The sequence below is a fragment of the Dicentrarchus labrax genome, unplaced genomic scaffold (genome assembly GCF_905237075.1).
Source record: "Dicentrarchus labrax unplaced genomic scaffold, dlabrax2021, whole genome shotgun sequence".
NCBI classification, from domain to species: Eukaryota; Metazoa; Chordata; class Actinopteri; family Moronidae; genus Dicentrarchus; species Dicentrarchus labrax.
This window is the reverse complement of record NW_026136719.1, coordinates 6,303,559-6,324,381: the sequence shown is the minus strand read 5'-3', so window position 1 is coordinate 6,324,381 and position 20,823 is coordinate 6,303,559. Positions and strand designations below refer to the sequence as shown.

Sequence of the window (20,823 nt, the reverse complement as noted above, 5' to 3'; positions counted from 1 at the left end):
TTAAATTGGGGATTTCTGACAGTGAGAATGCTTTAACACTATTATTCTATCACTGGAGCTCAGAATAACATGAAGCAACTTTGTGATGATGAATGGAAATATAAACTTTCCCTACTGTTGTCTTTTATTAGAAAAATAACCCACGCGCAGTTAATTACCTCCCACTAAATTATAAATACAACATTTTAGTGAGACAGACCCAATCGGGCATTAACTGCTTTTCTTCTCCTTTTGTCTCTGCTTTGGCAGAGAAACAGACTTATGTTACTTGGATAAACAGGAAATTATTTGGAAATAAGTTCTAGTGTTTCTATAGCTTCTTATTCTCTTCTAGTTGTGTGGTCATATTGTACACATTTCACCTCCTTCAGTATCAGGTTTTGTTGTCACTACAACATTTTTTCCCCCAGGGGTATCTCCTTTCATACTGAGTACTTCATTCACGGTTGTGACAATCTTGCTTGTAACTTACAGCTGTGCCTCTCTCGCATGAACGCGCTTGTAGCTTGACAGAAAAAACACAGATTTGACTGAGCCGGTCGATGACCAGTTTCAGGACACACCGGTTATCCAGGATGGCTATTGTTTGGCTTGGTGAAGTCAAGTAGCCCAAAGACAGCCAGACTAAGTTGAACTTTAAGTTCTACATTTTCAATTATGATAAATTGAGAAGAGATCCTGATGAATACACTTGGAGGCTTTATTCTCTACAAAAGGTGGAGAATTGCCGGTATTACCAAGACAATGAAAACGTCTAATAGGGCAGAACATGGAAACTCCCATCAAAACATGAAAAGAGAGCACTATGCAATTCTACAAAAGCACTAGAAATCAAACTGAACAACAGGATTTCCTCCTAAGTATAGCACTATGGCTCCATGTGGGTTATGAAAAAGGGTTCAGGGATCAGCTGTGCTTCCACCTCCTCCTCAGTTGTTAACTATGGGTGTGTATCTCTCTCTCTCTCTCTGGTGCTTTGAGAGGCTTCAGTAGTCTGGCTGGTGGCCAAAAATAGCCCCCCCAGCTGGCACACTGGCCCAATTTACGACCCTTCACATTCAGCCGAGGGCAGCCCTGCCCTGGGCACTGTCGGCTCATTTCCCATAGAGAACACAAAACTGTGAAAGCACTGAAATCCCACCAGCAGCAACACAAGGAAAATCCCACTTGCATATGCGGTAAATGTCACTGTAGACAAAATCATCATCGTAACTGGGTGCAAACATTTTCTTTGTCATCATCGCCGATGCTCCCAGCCTGCTTTCACTACTGGAGATGAGAGGAATGCTGACTCCTTTGCAAGTGTAATAAGATGAGGCAAAACTGGCCCCAAAACCAAAGTCTGTGATGCTTTCAACTGAGCGCCAACTGCCAGAAGTCTGAGCCAGAGGTTCCACGGACGGCAGCCCGCAAGACCACAAGAGTAAAAATAAATGGACTAACTATTCCCATCTACAACTATTCACCAGTGACTTCTGCACCGCAGCTCCCAGCGAGGGCCGCATGGAGCGGTGAGATGGGACATCAAAGAGGTGTGTTACTTCACACACACACACACACACACTGAGGTAAATTTCACAACGTTCTATCAAAACAAACGTAGAAGGTCACTTACCATCTGAGAACGGCTCTTGGGACAGCCATTGATATCGTCGATCTTCTCATTGGCTGAGGAGAGACAGAAAGAGGAGGAAGGGACAGAGAGATAAAAGAAGAGAGAATGAAAACTCTTTTCAGGCGTGTTTGGTTAATGTAATCCTCTCTTTTATTTCCAGTTGAGATCCCTCTGTGTGTGTCCCAGACAGTTGCTGGCTGACTGAGGAGAGCAGAGGTGTTCATGCCGGTGACTGTGACCCCCCCACCCTCCCTTCGTCTCCCCTCCCGCAGAGACATGAAACACTATCTGGTCACAGCAAATGGGAACGGGGCCGCTGGGGGCCCGGCTGAGATGTGTGCTGCTTCTGTGGGGGGCGTGTGTGTGTTGTGTCGAGGATTCCTCCCGTCTATTAGAGGCCCAGCCCACAGCAGCTGAGACACGGCAGTCGGCTCACAGCTGACAACTGTGCCAACAGCACAGCCTACTGCATCAGGAGGCCCAGTGGGGCCCACCATGCAGCTCCACCTCAGGACCACGTACTGCACAACCTACCTTGTGAGAAGATACTCTTCTCCCCGTAGTGTCTTTTAAGGTGTCCTTGTCAACTTCCTTCTAATACACACAAATAACTAACTCCCAAACTTTTTGGATTGTGACCCCGTCACCGGTTACATGTCCACGTATTGTAAGTAGTTCAACCAACAACTGATTTTCTTGATTTAAACTGAAAATAGTAACTCAAATTACCAGTAATAAGATGCAGCAATAGCCAATTGAAGGGTAGATGCGTTCACTTTGTTTTTCTTCTGAAAAATAACGTCTGACTTTATTTGGTTTGCTTGACTCAATCAAAAATTGTAAGAAAAGCTGATAGGTAGTTGTAGCCACTTTCTCTATGCTGTATAAACAACATGTCCCTGTCTATTTACTGGAACATCAGCAAAATAATGTGGGGAAAAAAACGTTAATCTCCATCAAACTCTATTCTTTAAAATAAATGCGTCATCATGATGAGTATATTGGCAAAAACATGTCAAACAGTATCCCATACTTAAACAAACATGTCAAATGATCAGTGATTTAACACTGCTACTGTTGGCTCTGGTTTGTGTGCTGACACCCACAAGAGACTCTGTGATTTTGAGATACACACTTACAAAATAAATGTTCCCAAAATAAAAAAAAGCAACAACCAGACACATTTTCCCAAGATTGGGAGCTGAGGACAAAGCTAAATATCTTGGAAGGTCACAGATCAGGTTGACACTTGCTGAAAGATGATCCTCACGGTCGCCTCAAGGACAGTTCATAAGAACTTTGAAGATGACCTCGATATGGAGGTGTACCAAAATACCAAAATGCTGACCTTGAGCGGGAGTTGGTCAAATAGCTAAACGGGACACATTCGGTCCCAGTATGAGCCGCCTCCTACCCCAGCAGGCTGCTCCAGTTTCACCAGCGATTGTGTGGTGTGAGGTTTTCCCAGCGGACAGAAGGCAGCAGGGCAGAACAGGTGAATGAATCGCTTTGGTGCGTGTTGTTTCAATGTGAGAGCAGAGCAGCAGAGGTCAGCTGTCAGAGTGTATATATTGCATGTAGGCTTGAAGTTGTGAGAATAGAAATGGCACTGGCTGAGGCGATGACGTGGTGACACGTTCAGACCGCGGGAACTTTTTTTCAGGAACACAGGTACATTTTCAGGAATGCAGAAACCTTTTAAGGGAACTCCATTTTGACTGTTAAAGCAGATTTAAATTTTAGTTCCTGATCCCCAAACAAAGTCTGTGGGCCAGGAGGAGGTTCAGGTTCTGTACTGGTGATAAGAAAAATCAATGACTGGAGGAACACAAGCCAGCCAGACAGACTGCTTCAATATGGATCCATATTTAAGCACAAAATGAACCAGAAAACAATCAGCAGATTATTGATACTTTGCAGGTGGATTTCAATCTTCCTGTCCACTTCTTTACAGCTCCTGTTCAGCATCCATTCAAACATCACAATATCAAAAGAGCAAATTAAGTTCAATCTAAGCTTTTTTATTAATTACCGGTTAAATAATACACTAACATAATGTTTAGTTCCAGTTTTAAGAAAAGCTCCATTGTATTCCACTTACAACAATCTCAGCTACTCTACAGTCCTCATCCAGGTGTGCAGGATTGACTATGGCTGTAGTTGAAGCAACTACACCCCTGGAATATGGAGCCAGTGTGAAAAGGTATGAGCTCAAGAATGTGATGTAAATACATTTCACATACAGTGTATAAAACGCCCTCTGATGCCTGCTCGCCGGATCTAACTCTCAAAAAACGAATCACATGCAACAGCTACAGTCTAAGAACAGTGAGACTCTTCTCTGTTCAGATTAAGCTGTACGAAGCACAAGAAGTATAAATCTGGGTCAGAGACGAGAGGGAAGAGCTGGGAGCACAGACTGTCAGTGACATGCTGAGTCACCGGTCAGCTGGTGTCGGAGCCTGTGTCAGCCTCGGGGCTGTCGGCAGATGAAATGACAGGCTGAGGACGGCCAGACGAAATGACAAGACTTATGATGACACAGATGAGTGTGAGGGGGGGTCAAACACACATAGGAGCAGCCCACTTTAACAGCCGCAACCAGGTTGAATGTCTTCACAGTCCTGCTGTCATGTGAACACATTGGAGCATTTAACTTCTGTTGAAGAATTACAAACTTTCCTATTCAATTCAGGGTAATGACACAGAAATGTTTTGTTTATTTGTTTGGATAAAATACATGTTGGTCAATTGGACAATGAGATTTGCATCATTAGGTCCTGAAAAGTTGATTGACACATTAACAACTTATTATATAGTAGTACATGCTTCTATCCTCTCAGCAGTTTGTTTCATTTCATTTCTGTTAGTCACTAACTTTGAGTAAGAATTGAAATTGTAACAAACATGTTTTGCTTCTGAGTGGGATTAGAACGTTTTTGGAGCAAACAAGCATCCGACTTATTCAAGTTCACTCATGATCTCTTTCATTATCTACCATAATGTTTTGTCCCGACTCTATCAGCACAGTCTATTCAGTTGCACAATAAATAAACTCTTTGCATGACTCATCCTGAAATTGACACTACTACACCAGATAATAGAGCTAAAAGGCATTTGTTCTGTTACATCAACTAAATTAAAAGCTTGTTAGTTCATGATGCTGTCCTTCTTTTGTAAAAGACTGCAACTATTTCTTTGGTAAAGGTCAGTCATATCTTTAAAAGTAACCAGTGACGTGTTTCACATTTTATTCAGCCACCACATGATCAGAGCTGGCTTCCTTTTGCAGATTTTGGAATCAAATGTGTGTTTTCCTTACCTACGACCTGAATGATCTCAGCCAGCAGCACTCCGTCTGTGACGTCTGTTTGCAGGTCCTTGATCAGACGCTTGTGTCCTGACTTGGCAAGGTAGTGGTTGGCCCAGTCCGTGTAGATCTGCGGTCAGACACAAACACAACCACGGCATTCAGTTATGAGCCAACAAAAATAAAATCCAATCCAAAATAGGGGCAACCCCCGTCAGGTCGTCCACGTGTTTCAAACTCCATAAACACTTGAAAACTACAAAAGGTATAAATGGTTGGAGCAAATTTACGACTCTAATAAAATAACAACATGGTTGAAAGGGAGCAGAGTAGCCCTCTTTCTTTTGTTGGGGCTCCGATCTGGCATATATCCGCGTGGTATTCAAATTGGGGCCATTGTGCTCAGCCAGGGCATTCATCTCAGAGCGCACGGCGGCTGTTTTCAATGGGCCATGCTGACATCACTCTCTGGGGACAGAAAAGACCCTTCACTGCCTGGGGGGAGGAGAGGAAGGGGGCAGAGCAAGCATCTGAATAATCTGAATAGCTTCCTTCATAATTAGTTGCCAAACTCTCTCTCTTTTACTCCCTCTCACTCTCATCAAGAGAAGTGAGTTTCTATTTCTGGTGAGGTAAAAAAATATTTAAAAAAAGGCACACAAAGGTTGAAGACAAGTGGCACAGAACATTATTCCTAATAAAGAAGAAGAAGCTTTTTTTGAAGAACTGATACCTCCTGAATCTATCTTGATTTACAGCATCACTAAGCTTGTCTGTAAACTGCAGAGACTCTGTTTAACAAGTGTAACTTCAGAACAGTTTCCCCCCCACAGGGATCAGAAACGTGTGAAAGCTTGGCTAAATAAAGGCACCCCTCCCTCCGTGTTTCTCTCTCGTTTTCACAGAAACACAAAAACAGTTGTGCCAGTCTGGCGAAAAAGATGACAAAGACAGTCAATATGTTTAAGTGACCAGGTTACTGTCGGCTTTCTACAGTAATCTGATTCCTTCAGTGTCATGTAAACAAGAAATCTGATTTCCCAGCAATATTTCTCCTAGAGAAAGCACATTTCTTGGCCCAGCACATGTGTTAACAGGTTTCGAGCTTGTAATAGGGCTGGCTCTCCTTCTTCTGTACTATCACAAAACTTGGGTGCCGATTTGTCTATTGTGATTCTTAAATATTGCAATTCAATAATAAGATTTATTGCAATTTTTGTGTGCTTTTTTAACACTAGACCATAGGCAAAAGTTGAATCATACACTTCGAGAGACTATAGATCATGAGTCATATTTCCAAAAACAATGCACATCACATTTCAGTCAGTCTCTCTGATTTAGGTGTTCCTGCTCATCAAGCCAGTGTCATGATGGATTAATTCAATTAATCCTAAATAATTCATTTATGATCATAATAATGAATAGATTTAATAAAAAGTTGTTGTCCGATTTCCTGTGTAACCTACTTTCTCGCAGTAACTTGCTTTGTGCATGTAAACTTTTTCAAGAAATTCTGCCTTTCTCTCACTACAGTGAAATTCAAGTGCATGTATTAGTACCGAATGAGTGCACAGCATTGTTAAGGTCAAACATGGACACACAACATGCATGGCGAGGTGTGTGACACGCCTGTGACCCTGGTTTCTTTGTGTTCGCACTGTAAACAGACCTGGAGCTTTTTTCTGCCACGCAACTCATCGGATGAATCATTACTCTCATGATGGCTTACAACAGGTGTGAGCACTTCAAAAGGCACACACACACACACACACACACCACACACACACACACACACACACACACACACACACACACACACACACACACACACACACACACACACACACGTACATACACTCATCTTCATGCACAAGCTCACATGCAAAAGGTTTATGAGAGTACACGACTGCACATTAAACACAAAGAGCCTCTGAGCGACGTTTAAATAACAGAGGCTGTGTACTTAAACACAAATGCACAGTTATAAACAGACTCTTGAGTGACATGCGGAGCTAAAAAAGCCTTAAAGCATCAGGATTAGGCTCTATACTTTCAATTCACACTCTCAGCTGGTCATGGAGAAAAGGAAGTGCAGTGTTCAGGAGCTTTTGTGTCTGTCTAAGCTTTCTTTGAAGTAGTTTCGGGCAGGTAAATTGAGGGGTTGGAGTGTAATTAAAATCGAGGTGAAATGGGTAGCTGTCATTCACAGAGCTAGAAACCTGCAGGGGGGTCAAACAGCCTGAGGGCGAGCAGGGGGGTATGTTGAGGTTGTGAGAAGAAAGAAAAAAGGGGAAGTGGGCATGTTACAACAGGTTGCTTTTAAGTCAGGAAAATGAAACTTTTCAAAACACATTTTGTGTCTCTGATGTCTTCCTCTGAGCCAAAACTGTTTAAATATGACATATAAGGTGTTTTAAGTTCAGGTCTGTAAAGGAAACATACAGGGATGATGTATTTTAGCACTGTGATCTGGAGACTTATTTTGCAATGACCACAGGAATCTGGTGGGCAATTGGTCACTGTAGCTCTACTGACCTTTACAGCTTATTTTAGCTCATTGTTTTGGTTTCTACCACAGATTTACTCTATGGTCACCTCTCACCTCTCTTGGCAACCTCGTTTCCAGCAGCAAACCCGCCCTGATAACCCATACCCGCCCAGCACCCCAACAGCAGGCAGACTGTTGGCATCTAGCAGCGAGGAGCCAGTAGCTGTCTCATGGGTTGGTATAGACTAGAACAGAGACAATGGGAAAGTAAATACTGAACTTACATTCATCAGCTGAACTGAAGCACGACTCCATATGAATATCTGTAGTCTCTGAGTGTGTTAGACAATTGTTAGCTAACATGTTAGCCAAAACAATCTGATAAGGATTAATGTGTCCATTGTCTGATTTTCCTGGCCCCAGGGGCCAAACCATCAATACTGAAGTGGCAGCCGATACTTGAGCGACATTTAAGTGGCAGCAAGATGCCTAGCGTGTGAACATAAACATAAGGAATGAATTACTTGTAACCATTATTAATGGAACAATCTCCAATGATACATAACTAGCACTGAGGTCCATCCCACCACAGACCAAACGTTACAACATCAGTCAGATGCCTTTAAATCAAAGACTATTTTAATAATCGAAACATCCCAAACGCATGAATTTGGATCGTGTGTGTTTAACCACAACTTTATTGTAGCTTCCGTGACCTGAAAATTGCTTGAAAGGAGGTGGGGGGCTGATGAGAAGCAGGCATTTGATCTGAGAGGCCTTTTAATAAGCTGCATGGTCAGTGAAGAGGAGTACTGACTCCATATTGAGTCAGTATCTATCAGAAAGGAATGAGGTTCCACTCACTCCAGCCCAGTCTCTACACCAGAGGGAACTACTCTGCATATTGAATAGAACATTTAATCAAAACTCCACAGGGTTGTAAACGAAGGATGAAATGAATCAACGTCATATGAGAATTAATTAATTCCTTGACTGGATAAGAGGGGGATGTACAGGCTAAGTGGTCAGTATTATTACCTCACAGTCAGTCAATGCAAAGTAAGAAATAAGTAGGTTTAATTTCAGGCCATTGAACATCAATGGTTCTATTGTACCAAATAAAATGTGTCTGAAGCATTGAGTTTTAAAACCTGTCACGTATCAAAGGTTGGCATTAATGAATGATCTTCTTTTCTTGATCTAAATCAGGAATCACTGCTAAATTTAGACTGTAAAGGCAACTTTAAGCACTGCCATAATAGCTTAAAGTTACAGTGATGGCGAAAAGAAATAAAGTAGTTTCGTACATACAAAATAAAAGTAAATAAATACATACAACCGTGCTTACTGCAGACTCTAACCCTCTTGTTGGTCTAACAGCATTTGGCTTATTGAATACTGGGATCTGTTTCAATCACTGACGTAATAATGACCAGGCCTCACTTCTGAAAAATGACAGATATCCCTGTTAATATGATTATACAGTGCACCATGGCATACAATTAAAATCTTAAACTCCAGTACCCACTCCACTCACATCCATATGTCAACAGTGACTGACTAAGGGGTATTAACGAGTCTGATGTGGCTGATGATCAACAGACACATTTTCCAAGAGGGAAAATCCCTCGATTCCCAGAAACTCCCAGTAATCCCGACACTCTTCTCACGGGATTGAGGGTCTTTTTTAGGAGCTGTAAATTGGTGTCAGGGACATTCCCGCCATCAAAAAGCAACACGACACTGACTCATTCATACTGTCAGGGCCATATGGTAAATGTCATATGTGTCACCTTAACAAACATCCTTTTGGCTCTGAAATTCACACAAAACAAATCTGAAAGCACAACTTTTCTGTATATTGACCAGTATGGAACCTGTAGCCTTCACTACAAAGCCCCCAGAGAAGTGCGGGACAATGACAGGACTACAACAGCTACACTGTTCACCCAGTATTGATGTAAAATACCTCAACTCAAAGTCAGTCTTTTACCATCATAATCGCAGCATCATTTCAGTTGCAATGTGCTTGACTACAGAGCCACAAAACAATAATATTTCACTTTTCAAATACTTAGTGTAGTGCATTACTCTAAGTTAAACATATATACATTCTCTCTCTCTCTCTCTCTCTCTCTCTATCTATATATATATATATATATATATATACACACACATACATACATACATACATACATACATAGATGTTTGGTTAGGATTGCCTGTTCTTGTTTCATTTATACGGTGGGATTTTTAGATAGTTATTTATGTTTTTCAGTGTGTGGACCTTAAGAAGTTACTTAAAAAATAGCCTATAGTAGCCTACCCTCTCTAACACTGTACAAACAGCGGGCTAAGGTTCAGCAGAGCAAACTGACATTGTGACATAACATCTGAATTTGGATTAAAAACAAGAACCTAAAAACAACCGACCATCAATTGCCCAGCACACACTGACACATTCAGTGAATGTTCACATAATAATGTCCAATTTAAGCCTTCAGAAATGACAGAGTCAGTTCTTCAAAGCCCATGACAAGCAGCGTTGAGTCACTCATATAGACAGCTGCATCTTTTTTTTTCCTCGCACAAACACAAAAATCTGCTTCACATCCAGCAACCCTGCTGCCCCCGTTTGCTGAGTCACCCGGCTGGTGTGCGATGCCTACAGAAGGGCATGACGCATACAGACCATCCCCGCAGCGCTGGGTCAGCCTGGGCGGAGAGAGGGTGAGGGCAGCCAGGGCATCACACTGGGCGAGTGCCCTTGAGTTGAAGGGGAAGAGTGAAAAGTGAGTTTTCTGTTTAGGCCGGATGGCTCAGCTGCAGCTGCAGAGGCGTAAGTTTAGCAAATGTCAGGACATATCATGACGGAGGCTGACTGTACAGTAGAAGGAGGTAAGCAGGTGTGCTTTTTGTTCTTCTTGTGACCTTTCGTGTGTTTGTGTGTTTATGTTTTGCATTTATCTGATTTTTAATCTCTGTTGTTCTTTGCACTGACACTGACTTGTTAAGCGATAACTTACAGGAAGAATGCTTGACAAATCTTCTCAAATCACCAGCAGTTTTCAATGTAAAATAATCCTATTCAGTCAAATACATAGCGAGCCTCAATCTGCACAAACAAGACTTTCTAGTCTCCTCATGCAGCATTTCATTCTTCAAACTCCAACCAACCATTTTCTAATCTTGTCCCTAAAACTCAGTGTTTGGTTTATGGAGATGTTGACAGCCCACACAGCATGCACCATGCGTCAATGAGTCAATTCAAAAGAAAACGTTTAACAGAAGAGCTTTCAACTTTATGGTTAGCTATGCCAGCAGCTGCATAAATGCCCACAAACAATTCCTAGACTCATTTTTACTCTCAGTAGGATGCATACTACATATTATGATGATCAGTAGGTTTTTAAAGATGAATGTGTTAATATTACCACAATGTTCTGCAAATAAACATAAAAATAGGCTAATTTCTTTTCCAAATGTTCGTTTGGTTTGCAATAATCTCAGAACAACTCTGGAGGAACCCATTATCTAAACCCATAGACCACTTAAGCTCTTCATTTAGGTGAAAATAACAAAAACAAGAGCCACTAATTTGTTATGTGAAGCAGCAATACAGCAGTATATTTCTGGCTTGATGAAGGTGATTTTATATCCATATCCATATTCCAGTGAAACTCTTTAATAGCTTGTGAGTTTTCTTAACCTGATGAGGACCATTTAGTCTTTCCTTTGCAATTTAAGCAGCACCTACACTTTACACATTTTCACATGACAACAGTAACACACAGCACCGCAGGTCTGTCCATTGAAGCACAGTTCTCACATACGTTGATGGCGTAGGGCTTTCCACAAAACAATTATGTTGATAACTTCAGGGCTATTAGCCTTATTACTTTCAGGGTTCAGTAAGCAACCTAAAAAGCGCTGCACTTTACACGCTATTATGAACTAATCTACTGGCATGAACAAGAACTATAAAGAGAACACAGCAGGACCAAAGCTGCTATAAAGTGCTATCTCTCACGAGAAGCTTTCATAGGGAGCCAGGACTTAAACAGCTCTTGTTATAATTCAGGTAATAGCACTGAGCAGAGTGCTGAGTCTACAAAACACATGCTCCGATAACAATGCTTTCTTCTACCTTTTCAAAGGAAATCTACCTTTGAACATGAGGTGCTTAGCCAGCTAAGATGAAGGCCTCTTCCACTGACCATGTTTAGGACATCCAGGGGTTTATGAGGTAGCACTAAATCCCAACAGTAAGCTCTCATTCATTCGCTCAACTCACAGAGTGTGTTACCTGCCTCCGTCAGTGGGCTTCTGAAAGAATTCCTGGTGGCTCCTGCAGATCTGGCTCTACCCCGGACGTTTCTATTTCAAGCTGACCTCTTTCTCTCATAACTCCCAAGTCCTCCGGTTAATGTCTGTGGTGGATACAAACACTTCCTTCCCTGTAAATGATTTCCTCCATGTTATACTGCCTGTTCACTCGCTGTCAGGTTTTTAAATTAACAAATTACTGCCAAGTAAAATGTTCTTAGTTCATCAACAGGTGAGTTGCTGAAGGAAAATGCATTAATAACACCCCAATAGCCCATGAACTCTAAAACCTTCTCTACGTTAACCCCACTATGGTTTCTTACCAATTTGTAGTTTGCGCAGGAGAAGCGGCTGTAGCTTCTGGCCGGGACCCTGAGGCCACCATAGTCCGCCATGTGAGCCCGTCACCTTGATAAAGACAACCAATGGGGCAAAGCGAACAACTAGAGGTCCATAAACTTCCAGAGGACCAAAAGAAGAGTGCGCTCTGTCATAAAGACGAAGTGGAGCGAGTAAATATAGCCACACTGTTTGATGACTCTCCTGTCCCTCTCACATCTCTGTAACAGCTCTGTGTGTCTGTTTGCCTTGTCGTCTGTATGAACAGGACATACTTTACTCCTCTATATGTACTTCTCTCTTACCTCTCTCTCTCTCTCTCTCTCTCTCTCTCTCTCTCTCTCTCTCTCTCTCCTCCCTTCAGACTGGTTCATAGTGAAGCCTCAGACATCCTGACACTGTTTTAACCCCTCTCTCCCTCTCTTTGGGTGTCATTCAATCTGTCTGAGTCAGGCAACCTGACTCAGTTCCCTCTTCTGTTGCTGGTAGGGAAAACACTGAAATGGAACATTTTATTTTTGGGCACTTTGCTTAACAAATTCTATTCAATCTCACTTACATATCTTGATAAGCACGTAAAGCAGACAACATATTTGAGTTATTAACACGTTATGTGTGACAGATAATTTTCGTCCATCACCATTTTGTCATTAACTCTATTAATTGGCAAGGTTTCAGATACTTATGGGGTTCTTATGACCTTGTTCCACAGGCCCACTATAGTACACTTAAGCCAAACTGCAGTTGTCACATGTTTCCACTGTAGCCTCTAATACTGTCCACCTGCTAGGTAGCATTGCCAACCTGTGATGGCATCTACCTCAGCCAAACTGTGTCTTGTGCTTTACTGACTCAACATAATATGTGGTCATCCAGGCAACTAGAAAAGGCACACGTTTTCTAGTGCACATAGTGCCCAACAGCTCACAGTTGCCCCCTGGGTCTGGGACAGATGGTGTAAATGTGATGGATGTCTCTCCTCTCCTGTGACAGAGCTCCTGACACTGACTGACAGAACATTTCAGTGTCTTCTTCCTCTGACACACCTGGTGCTGTACATTACAGCAGGCGCCCGCACACACTGACACAACATGAATCACAAGTTCACATGGGAGGTCTACGATCTTGATTGTATTACTGTTTGAAAACCAGCTATTGTCTTATATACTTATATACTTTAACCAGCTAAGTAATGTGCTGACAGTGGCACTGTCCTGCTCTATATTCATATGCTGACATAAATTTGGAACAACCCAGCGTTTCAACTGCCTTCAGAGCAGCTTCACTGGAGAAACTCAGAAACTGGTGGCTTTGCTCGAGGACACACACATTTGTGCATTGGTACCAACATGTAAAAAATATGATGTGAAGCAGATGTGAAAAACATTCACAACATATTTCTCTCTGCTACTTAATGACTCTGACAAGCAGTGGTGTGTGCAGATTTTCTAAACAGCAGGGGTGAAAATGGAAAAAGGGGTACTCCCTCTGTATGCAGTGAGGGTTAGAGAATTAAAAATTAAGCATGAATGTGTCTTATTGGAGCGAAGACATATAGTGTTTAAATAAAGATTTGTTAAAAGGAAAGAACACTTTGGGAGACACTTTGATATTTTATGCTGGCATGGCAACCTTTAAAAACACAGCGGCATGATCTACTTACTGTAGGAAATAGTTTCAGATGGTTTATATTAATTAAACAATGCATTTGTAGAAAAAAATTCTTTGGACTCTTCAGTGTAAACAAACCAATTCTTCATGCACCGCCTCTGTGTGATCATATCTTATAGGCAAATCATGAGCTTGTTAAAGGATTTTAAACTATAACTACTGCTATCAAAATAAATGCATTCATTTCTGTTATTAATGTTAAAACTTTAAAAAAAATGAATGCCATTTACGCTGCTGCATATTGTTTACTTCCTGAGGCGGTTGAGCTATGACCTGTGACGAGATGTGCTGCCAAAGCGAACCATCCTGGCTAAAGATGGATTGAGGACGGAGGAGGAAAGTTTCACTTTAAAAAGCTGCCTGAAGGATCTTTGGAGAAAACAAAAGTAAGCTGCAGAGTGTGCAAAGCCAAATTGAATTATCTCAGTTTATCACCTCAAAGCAAAACGCTCCACTGAAATGATCTCTGCAGTGCTGCACCAATCTACATTGCATGAGTGTGGTACCTATAGAAGAAGATGATGGACCAAGAGAAATCCATCTTTCATGCTTTTTCACTACCAATGTTGTAGTTCACAAGGTGAAGGGTGACCTCTATAAAAATGCATTGATGTTATGTGCAGTACACAACACATATTCTTGTCAGTGACCCCTCCTGCTGCCTGACCATGCTGGGTCTCATCGATAAGGACTCCGCAGCTCACTGTGCTGCTGCAGGCTGAGGGTGACATGTGGCAGCACATCCCCTCTGACCCAGTCTGGCTGGCTAGCAGATGGCTGGTGGGAGAATGATGGATGGACTGATGGATACACTTACACAATAATCTAACAGAAGGATGCAGGGAGGGGAAGGAGTGGTGGATTGGTGCAGGTGATAGTCTGCCACTTTACAAAGTGTATGTTTCTTTCTCTGTCACACCTAACGTGTAGAGTCAAGCAAGACACTAGCTGTAAGTGCAGGAACCCCCCTCACCTTAAATAAGTCAACGCTAGATAAAGGGAAGCATCGTCTGCACAGCTCTCAGTGCACACTAGACACAGACAGATGGCCTCTGAGAAATCAGTGTCCCTGGTCTGTATGATATGACAACAGAGGACTGCAGGCTGCTCTGCCAGCTGCTGTGATGCTATATACAGGACACAATGTTTTTAGCTTTGTGCTCTAACACCGATAGTTTCAGTGCTTGACCATAAACTGGACTGAGGCATCCTCAGTCAGCTGAAGTGTGTGGATGTTATCCCGCCTCTCGTCCAATCTTTGCAACTCTGCTGTCTGATAACAGGAAAAAAGAGCCAAGATATTACGAGAAAAAAATAAGCTCCACTGCGCCTTTCAGTGTAGCACCTCTGTACACCAATCAGCATGGCAGGATAGAGGCAATGATCTGCTGACTCAATTCAATTTGGTTTAGTTTCCTTATGGTCGGTTAAAAAAAAGTTTGATTTTGTAGGTGTCAGGTTAAGGGCTGGCTTTGTGACCTGGACTGACTTTCCATAGTAATTGCTAGATGCAAGTCAAACCATAGACATATGCACAACTGCAACCAGAATGTTTCAGATAAAGCCAGACATAATCAATGAAATAAAGCACAAGAAAGATGAACTGGAAAAAGAGAGCCCATTAAGATCAGTTTTGTTTTTTAAGAAGACTGAAACACCCAAAACAGTGTCCAGTCTGTCAAACCACTTTGTAATAATGTTGCAATGTGTCATCACATCTGCAGCTAAACCAATCACTGTCACAGCACTACCGACAACTCCTAAAATTATCTGAACTGGCCATTAGTATCACCTCCTAAACAGTGACCACATTTATTCCAGCATCCAGTCCCACAAACAGGTGGAGATCAGTGAAAACACAAGCAGAACCTGTGACAATGTCTACATAATAATATATTTTGTTCCTGCAGTGAAAAGGGGCTATTAGAGGTCAGCTCCTTTATCAAGGGAGGGACAGCAAGAGGATGGAATATAAACTGAGACGGTGTGAGAAATGTGTTCAGAGTGTATACACATGGCTTTTATGTTCTTCATACAACACCCACATGGAACCAGCAAACCTTCTCCCCACTCTCTCCTCTGCATCAGCAACGCAGCTGTGGCTGCCTCTTCTCCTTCTCGGCCCCCAGCAGGATGCACTATGGATGGTTTTTGGTCTGTGGGGACCCTGGCAGCTACTTTCCCCCCCCATTGGTTCTCTGTTGTACTCACACAGGCCTCTCAAGTGGCTTTAGCCCGCAGAAAGCTGAAACAGGCCACTCTAAATGAGCCCTCATGTCTCTGCTTGCTCTCTGTTTGGCACATGAAAGACATGTGGCTTTGTGAGGCATGGAGGCCATACCAAGCACATGCTAGACAAAACGACTTGGCCCGAACTCTGCAGTTTAGATTATGGGAAACAGTCATCCATCAGAAAGCCAAGAGACTGGAGTATGCATGTGTGGTTATCTGTACATGTGATACATAAACTTATGGAGGATGGAGAAGCTTGACCCTCAAAAATTTAACATTTGCACCCAATAGCGGTAGTTTTGCTAATGCTTGTCTACACCATTTACCTTGGATATTTGACAATGCCCAAATATTCAAAGGTTAACCCAGAATATGATAATATTGAATCATGAATACTAAACTTCTAAATCCTCTGAATTGGCGCTTTGGTTGCTGCACACATGAAATGGCACAGCAGTGCCTGCTATGCAACATCTGATCAGGATAAATCCTGAGACATGCTGATGCACATGAAGGCACAACAACCCAAAAAGTGTTATTAAAGAGGGATTAGCTTGTCAGTAGTACTGTATGAGTGAACAAGCCATATGCAACGATATCATTTCCATGCAGACAAAATTATCAGACAGCTGCCTCATGGTCCTTAAAAATCAGCTCCAAACTCTCCAGGTCTACACACTATAATTTAACCTCAAGATATAGGGGGCTTTACCCACAATGCAGCATCTCAGATAGTTTTGAACTCCAAAATTCTAAAATATCATTGTTGTTTGAGCTGACTAAACAGGGGTTGAAAACTGTGTATCCTGTTGCCTAATCAAATGTACAACCATGTCCATCTGTTGCAGTCTCCCCAGTTAAAATCCGGCCCTTGCTGCATGTCATCCCTCTCTTTGGTTTGTGATTCACTAAGGCTAAGATGCATGTCATGTACCTGTGACATCCCTGTGTTTCACTCAAGCCCAATACTTTGACTGGATGTTGCACTATATCAATCAAAAATTTATAAAATGCAAGTAAAAGAAGCAATGTTCAATTGCACAGACACAACTAAAAACATTGCTTGGAGAAGTTTGAATCCATCACACTGCACTAGAGATTTCAAAACTAGTCAAGACATGCAGCTGAATTCATCTCTCTTCAGATGTTGTACCACCTGGATGGTTGTGTTGATCCTTTACAGACAAAAAAGACTTTGCTCAGTCAATAAAGTCATCGAACGAACAACTGAAAAGCAAGTGAGCAGGTAGATGCATGCTGTGGCTGCTGTGTACAAGTGAGAGTCTGTCACAGCTACACACACAGACACAAAATACCACAATGCACCACATGACAACAGTGTACACCTTAACTAAAACCAATTATGGTTCCATTATTTTTTTCTGCTCTGTGTATAGTGGCATGTCTCTGACCAGGATTAAATCATGAATTTAGATTTATGCTCCACAGGTCATATGCTGACATATGGACCCTGACAATAAAATAATCAATAGACTTGTATTAGAACGGAGAGGATTATGGACATCGACTACACTTCATAAGAAAAAGGAAGGTCATTTTAATTTCTGGAAGTGTGTGCACGTGTTCAAGTGTTCAAGCCTGTGATCCCTTTGTCATTCTCTCTCTCTTACACACACACACACACACACACACACACACACACACACACACACACACACACACACACACACACACACGCTGACCCTGTGGCCCACCTGCCTCCTGTCAGTCACGCTGTGTGGAGGTTAGCGGTGTGTAATTAAACTAGCCTTCTTATCAGCTCATCTCTAGACTCTGGTAATAACCTCCTCTGCTTCCATCTCCCCTTCCTCTGTGGGCTCATAGTAGATCCAGATAAGGACAGAAAGAGAGAGAGAGAGAGAGAGAGAGAGAGAGAGAGAGAGACAGAGAAAAACAGGAGGAACAGAAATAGAGAGAGTGTGTGTCCAACCCATCTGTGTTGTGTGTAAACTCAACAGGGTGCTCATTATATAAAATGACTTAAATCTGCTGGTTCCTACTTTTATCACCTACATCAGCTATCACAAAGAGATTTTTTTTCCCATTTGTTTGCACCCCATGACCTCTCTGCACCTGACCTGCTCTGTATTTTATCACAGTGCCCCAGATCCTGTTGAATATTTACCATCTCTATGGCATTGTACTTATATCACACCAAACAGTGGGCAATAAAGTAGGACCAAAGACTGTCCTTTTCTTATAAATGCTTAAAAGGGGAATGCACACACACACACACACACACACACACACACACACACACACACACACACACACACACACACACACAAATGTGCTGCAAAACTCTAGTTAAAGTCCTCGCTAAGCCCATTTTAACTTTCCATGCAGACATCAAAGTGAAGCCGGTATCAGGTAAGGGGAAAACCGGGATCCACGCCTTCAGCACTTTCCTCTGATATTAAAAAGACCGCCACTAATCCATTGCGTGCCTGCAATCCAACACCACAGTTACTGTAAGGCTTTGGGCTGATGAGCCAAGCATTTTCACAGATACATAAAAACACACAGGGAAAAAAATCTAAGTGAGACATGTCCTGAAGCTGCAGCATCAGGAAAGAAAGGCAGGATAAAGATGTAAACACTGTATTTATAAAAGGACTGTCACCTACAGAAAAAAGCCTACAGAGCTGTGACATTATATTTTATATGCACCGACAACTGCCACGCAATACATTTTTTAAATGTCCATTGGTGTTTGACCTTTATGGTGACCTGGAAGTGTTCAGCCTACCAGTTTCATAGTGAAATTCTTCTGCTCCCAGCGACACAGCATCAAACTCATCTTGCTTCTTGCAGCTTCCTTCCTCAGAGACACCTGCCTCACATTGAGGAGGACTGTTGGTTGGCCAGCCAGGCCCAAGCACAAGCCATCAGAACCAGGTCTAGACCAAACTGGACCCAAAAGATCTGCAGCAAAATACAAAACTCCACAGAGAAAAATAGAATCCCAGGAGGAGGTTGCAGTCAAATGTCCTGAATGAGTGCACCATGTATCCAGAGGAAACGGTAGCACTGCTGCTTGCTCGAGCCCCAGCAGGTCTCTGTAAGCCCTAGGGGGGGAGAGCTCAGTGCCTGCAGCTTTTTCTCCACCCACTCTGGGACACGGAGGAGGGAAAATAAACGCAGGAGGCAAAAGGCAAGCGGAGCTCTGCGGCCTCTGCTGCCGCTCTGAGAGGCAGCCAAACCAAACGCACCGAGCAGAGGAGGAGGAGGAGGATTCGATCCCCCCTTCCCCTCCTCTCTTGCCCACGGCAACACATTGTGTTACTGCTCTTCAATGGACCATCGGTCATATGGGGAGGAGAAAGAAAGAGAAAAGGACAGACCTCTAAACCTATTATCACCCCTCCCCCGGTAGTCAACCCCCTTCAAATAAAGTGAGGGAAAAAAAAGATGATCAGTTCACCCTTGATAACAGTGGAGAGACCAAATAGTGGGAAGTGCAGAGCTCAAAGGCCAAACCATGCAGAACTCAACGCTAACCATCTCTTTTCTATTTATTATTTCTTTAACCAGCTCCTCTGCTGTCTGTTAAAAAAAGCCAAGTTTTATTTTCCCCCGACCAGAGACGGAGCAGTCCAGTCTCTGATCAGCCGTCACCCACATCACATTGTAGCAGCTGCATGTGTGTATTTATGTGCATGTGTACGGCGGGTTCATAACCTAAGCATTTATATATGTGTGAGTATGTGTGTGTAAGAGTCCACACACAGGATGCCGTTCGTTTGAGCACGTTCCAACCCCCTGTGCACACACACCCCACCACCGACCACAAATTACAAGCTGAATTTGAATTTTGGGAAATGCCCAAGATTTACAGAAAGTTCCCACAGAAGGGGGATGCCTGATCACTTCCAGCAGGCTGAACAAAAATGCTATAAGCTTTAAGAAACAATAATACTGAAGTCATGTAGACAGTATAAAGTAATGACCTGTTATATTTTCACAGAAATAAATGTCTGTTTTGTTTCTCTACTACCAAATCCTAAAACACAACAGCGACGCAACATATAGCTGGTTCATGACAGCGTTTATACTCATTGCCTGGTGAGAAATTATGCATTTTATGTTTCTAGTTTTTGTAAAATAACTATATTTGTAGTTGAAATGCAAACTGCAAGTCAAATTGTTCCACTGTCACTGAATGTCTCTGCATTTCACTGTAATGCAACATGAAGACACAACTCAATTTTCATTTTTCACTGTGCATTTTAACAATGCAAGTCAATGCATTTGAGCTTTGTAAGGCAGTGAGCCTTGCATGTTCTCTTTTTTAAATTAAGCCCATTAATGGCTGACGTTTTGACCTTCAGTTTGCAGTGCATTTCAACAGCAAATTTCTGCATGTATATGGTAAATGGATGTATTTATACAGCGTTCTTCTGGTCCACCGACCACTCAAAGCGCTTTACCACACTTGCATCGGGAGCAGTACAGCCCTTAAAGTGCTCATGATGATGCTAAGCTCAGCCACACTCACAGACCAACGGCAGAGCCATCGGGAGCGATTTTGGGTTCAGTATTTTGCCCAAGGACACTTTGACTGGACAGGGGGAGCCAGTGACCCTCTGATTACTAGACAACCTGCTCTTTCCCCTGAGCCACAGCCGCTCCCGAGTACAATACCCATGTATAGTTAGACGGCAGCAATAGCCAGCATAGACCAAAAATGTCACTTGAAGAAAACCAGACCTGAGAATTCAATGAAGAGCAAATTGATTGACAGGCTCTGTGAGGCTGCCCTTATATACAGCGGTGATATGTCAGTGGATGGGTAAAAACTTCAACCTGCTGGGGGCAAAA

General features: G+C 42.5%; 1 protein-coding gene across 13 annotated transcripts in view; it reads right to left on the bottom strand.

Annotated features, from left to right (window-relative positions):
* Nucleotides 1-20,823, bottom strand: part of nav2a (neuron navigator 2a) — a 213,885-nt gene that overhangs the window by 79,342 nt on the left and 113,720 nt on the right. For 11 of the 13 annotated variants that reach the window (XM_051379464.1, XM_051379457.1, XM_051379458.1 and 8 more), the window contains 2 exons: nt 4,938-5,055; nt 1,616-1,668 (listed from right to left, as the gene is read on the bottom strand). In XM_051379464.1, coding sequence (XP_051235424.1) covers nt 1,616-1,668; nt 4,938-5,055 — 171 coding nt within the window. Of the gene's footprint in view, nt 1-1,615; nt 1,669-4,937; nt 5,056-12,062; nt 12,150-18,751; nt 19,029-20,823 lie in introns of those variants that run through there. The other 2 variants (XM_051379466.1, XM_051379465.1) reach the window with 2 other exon arrangements.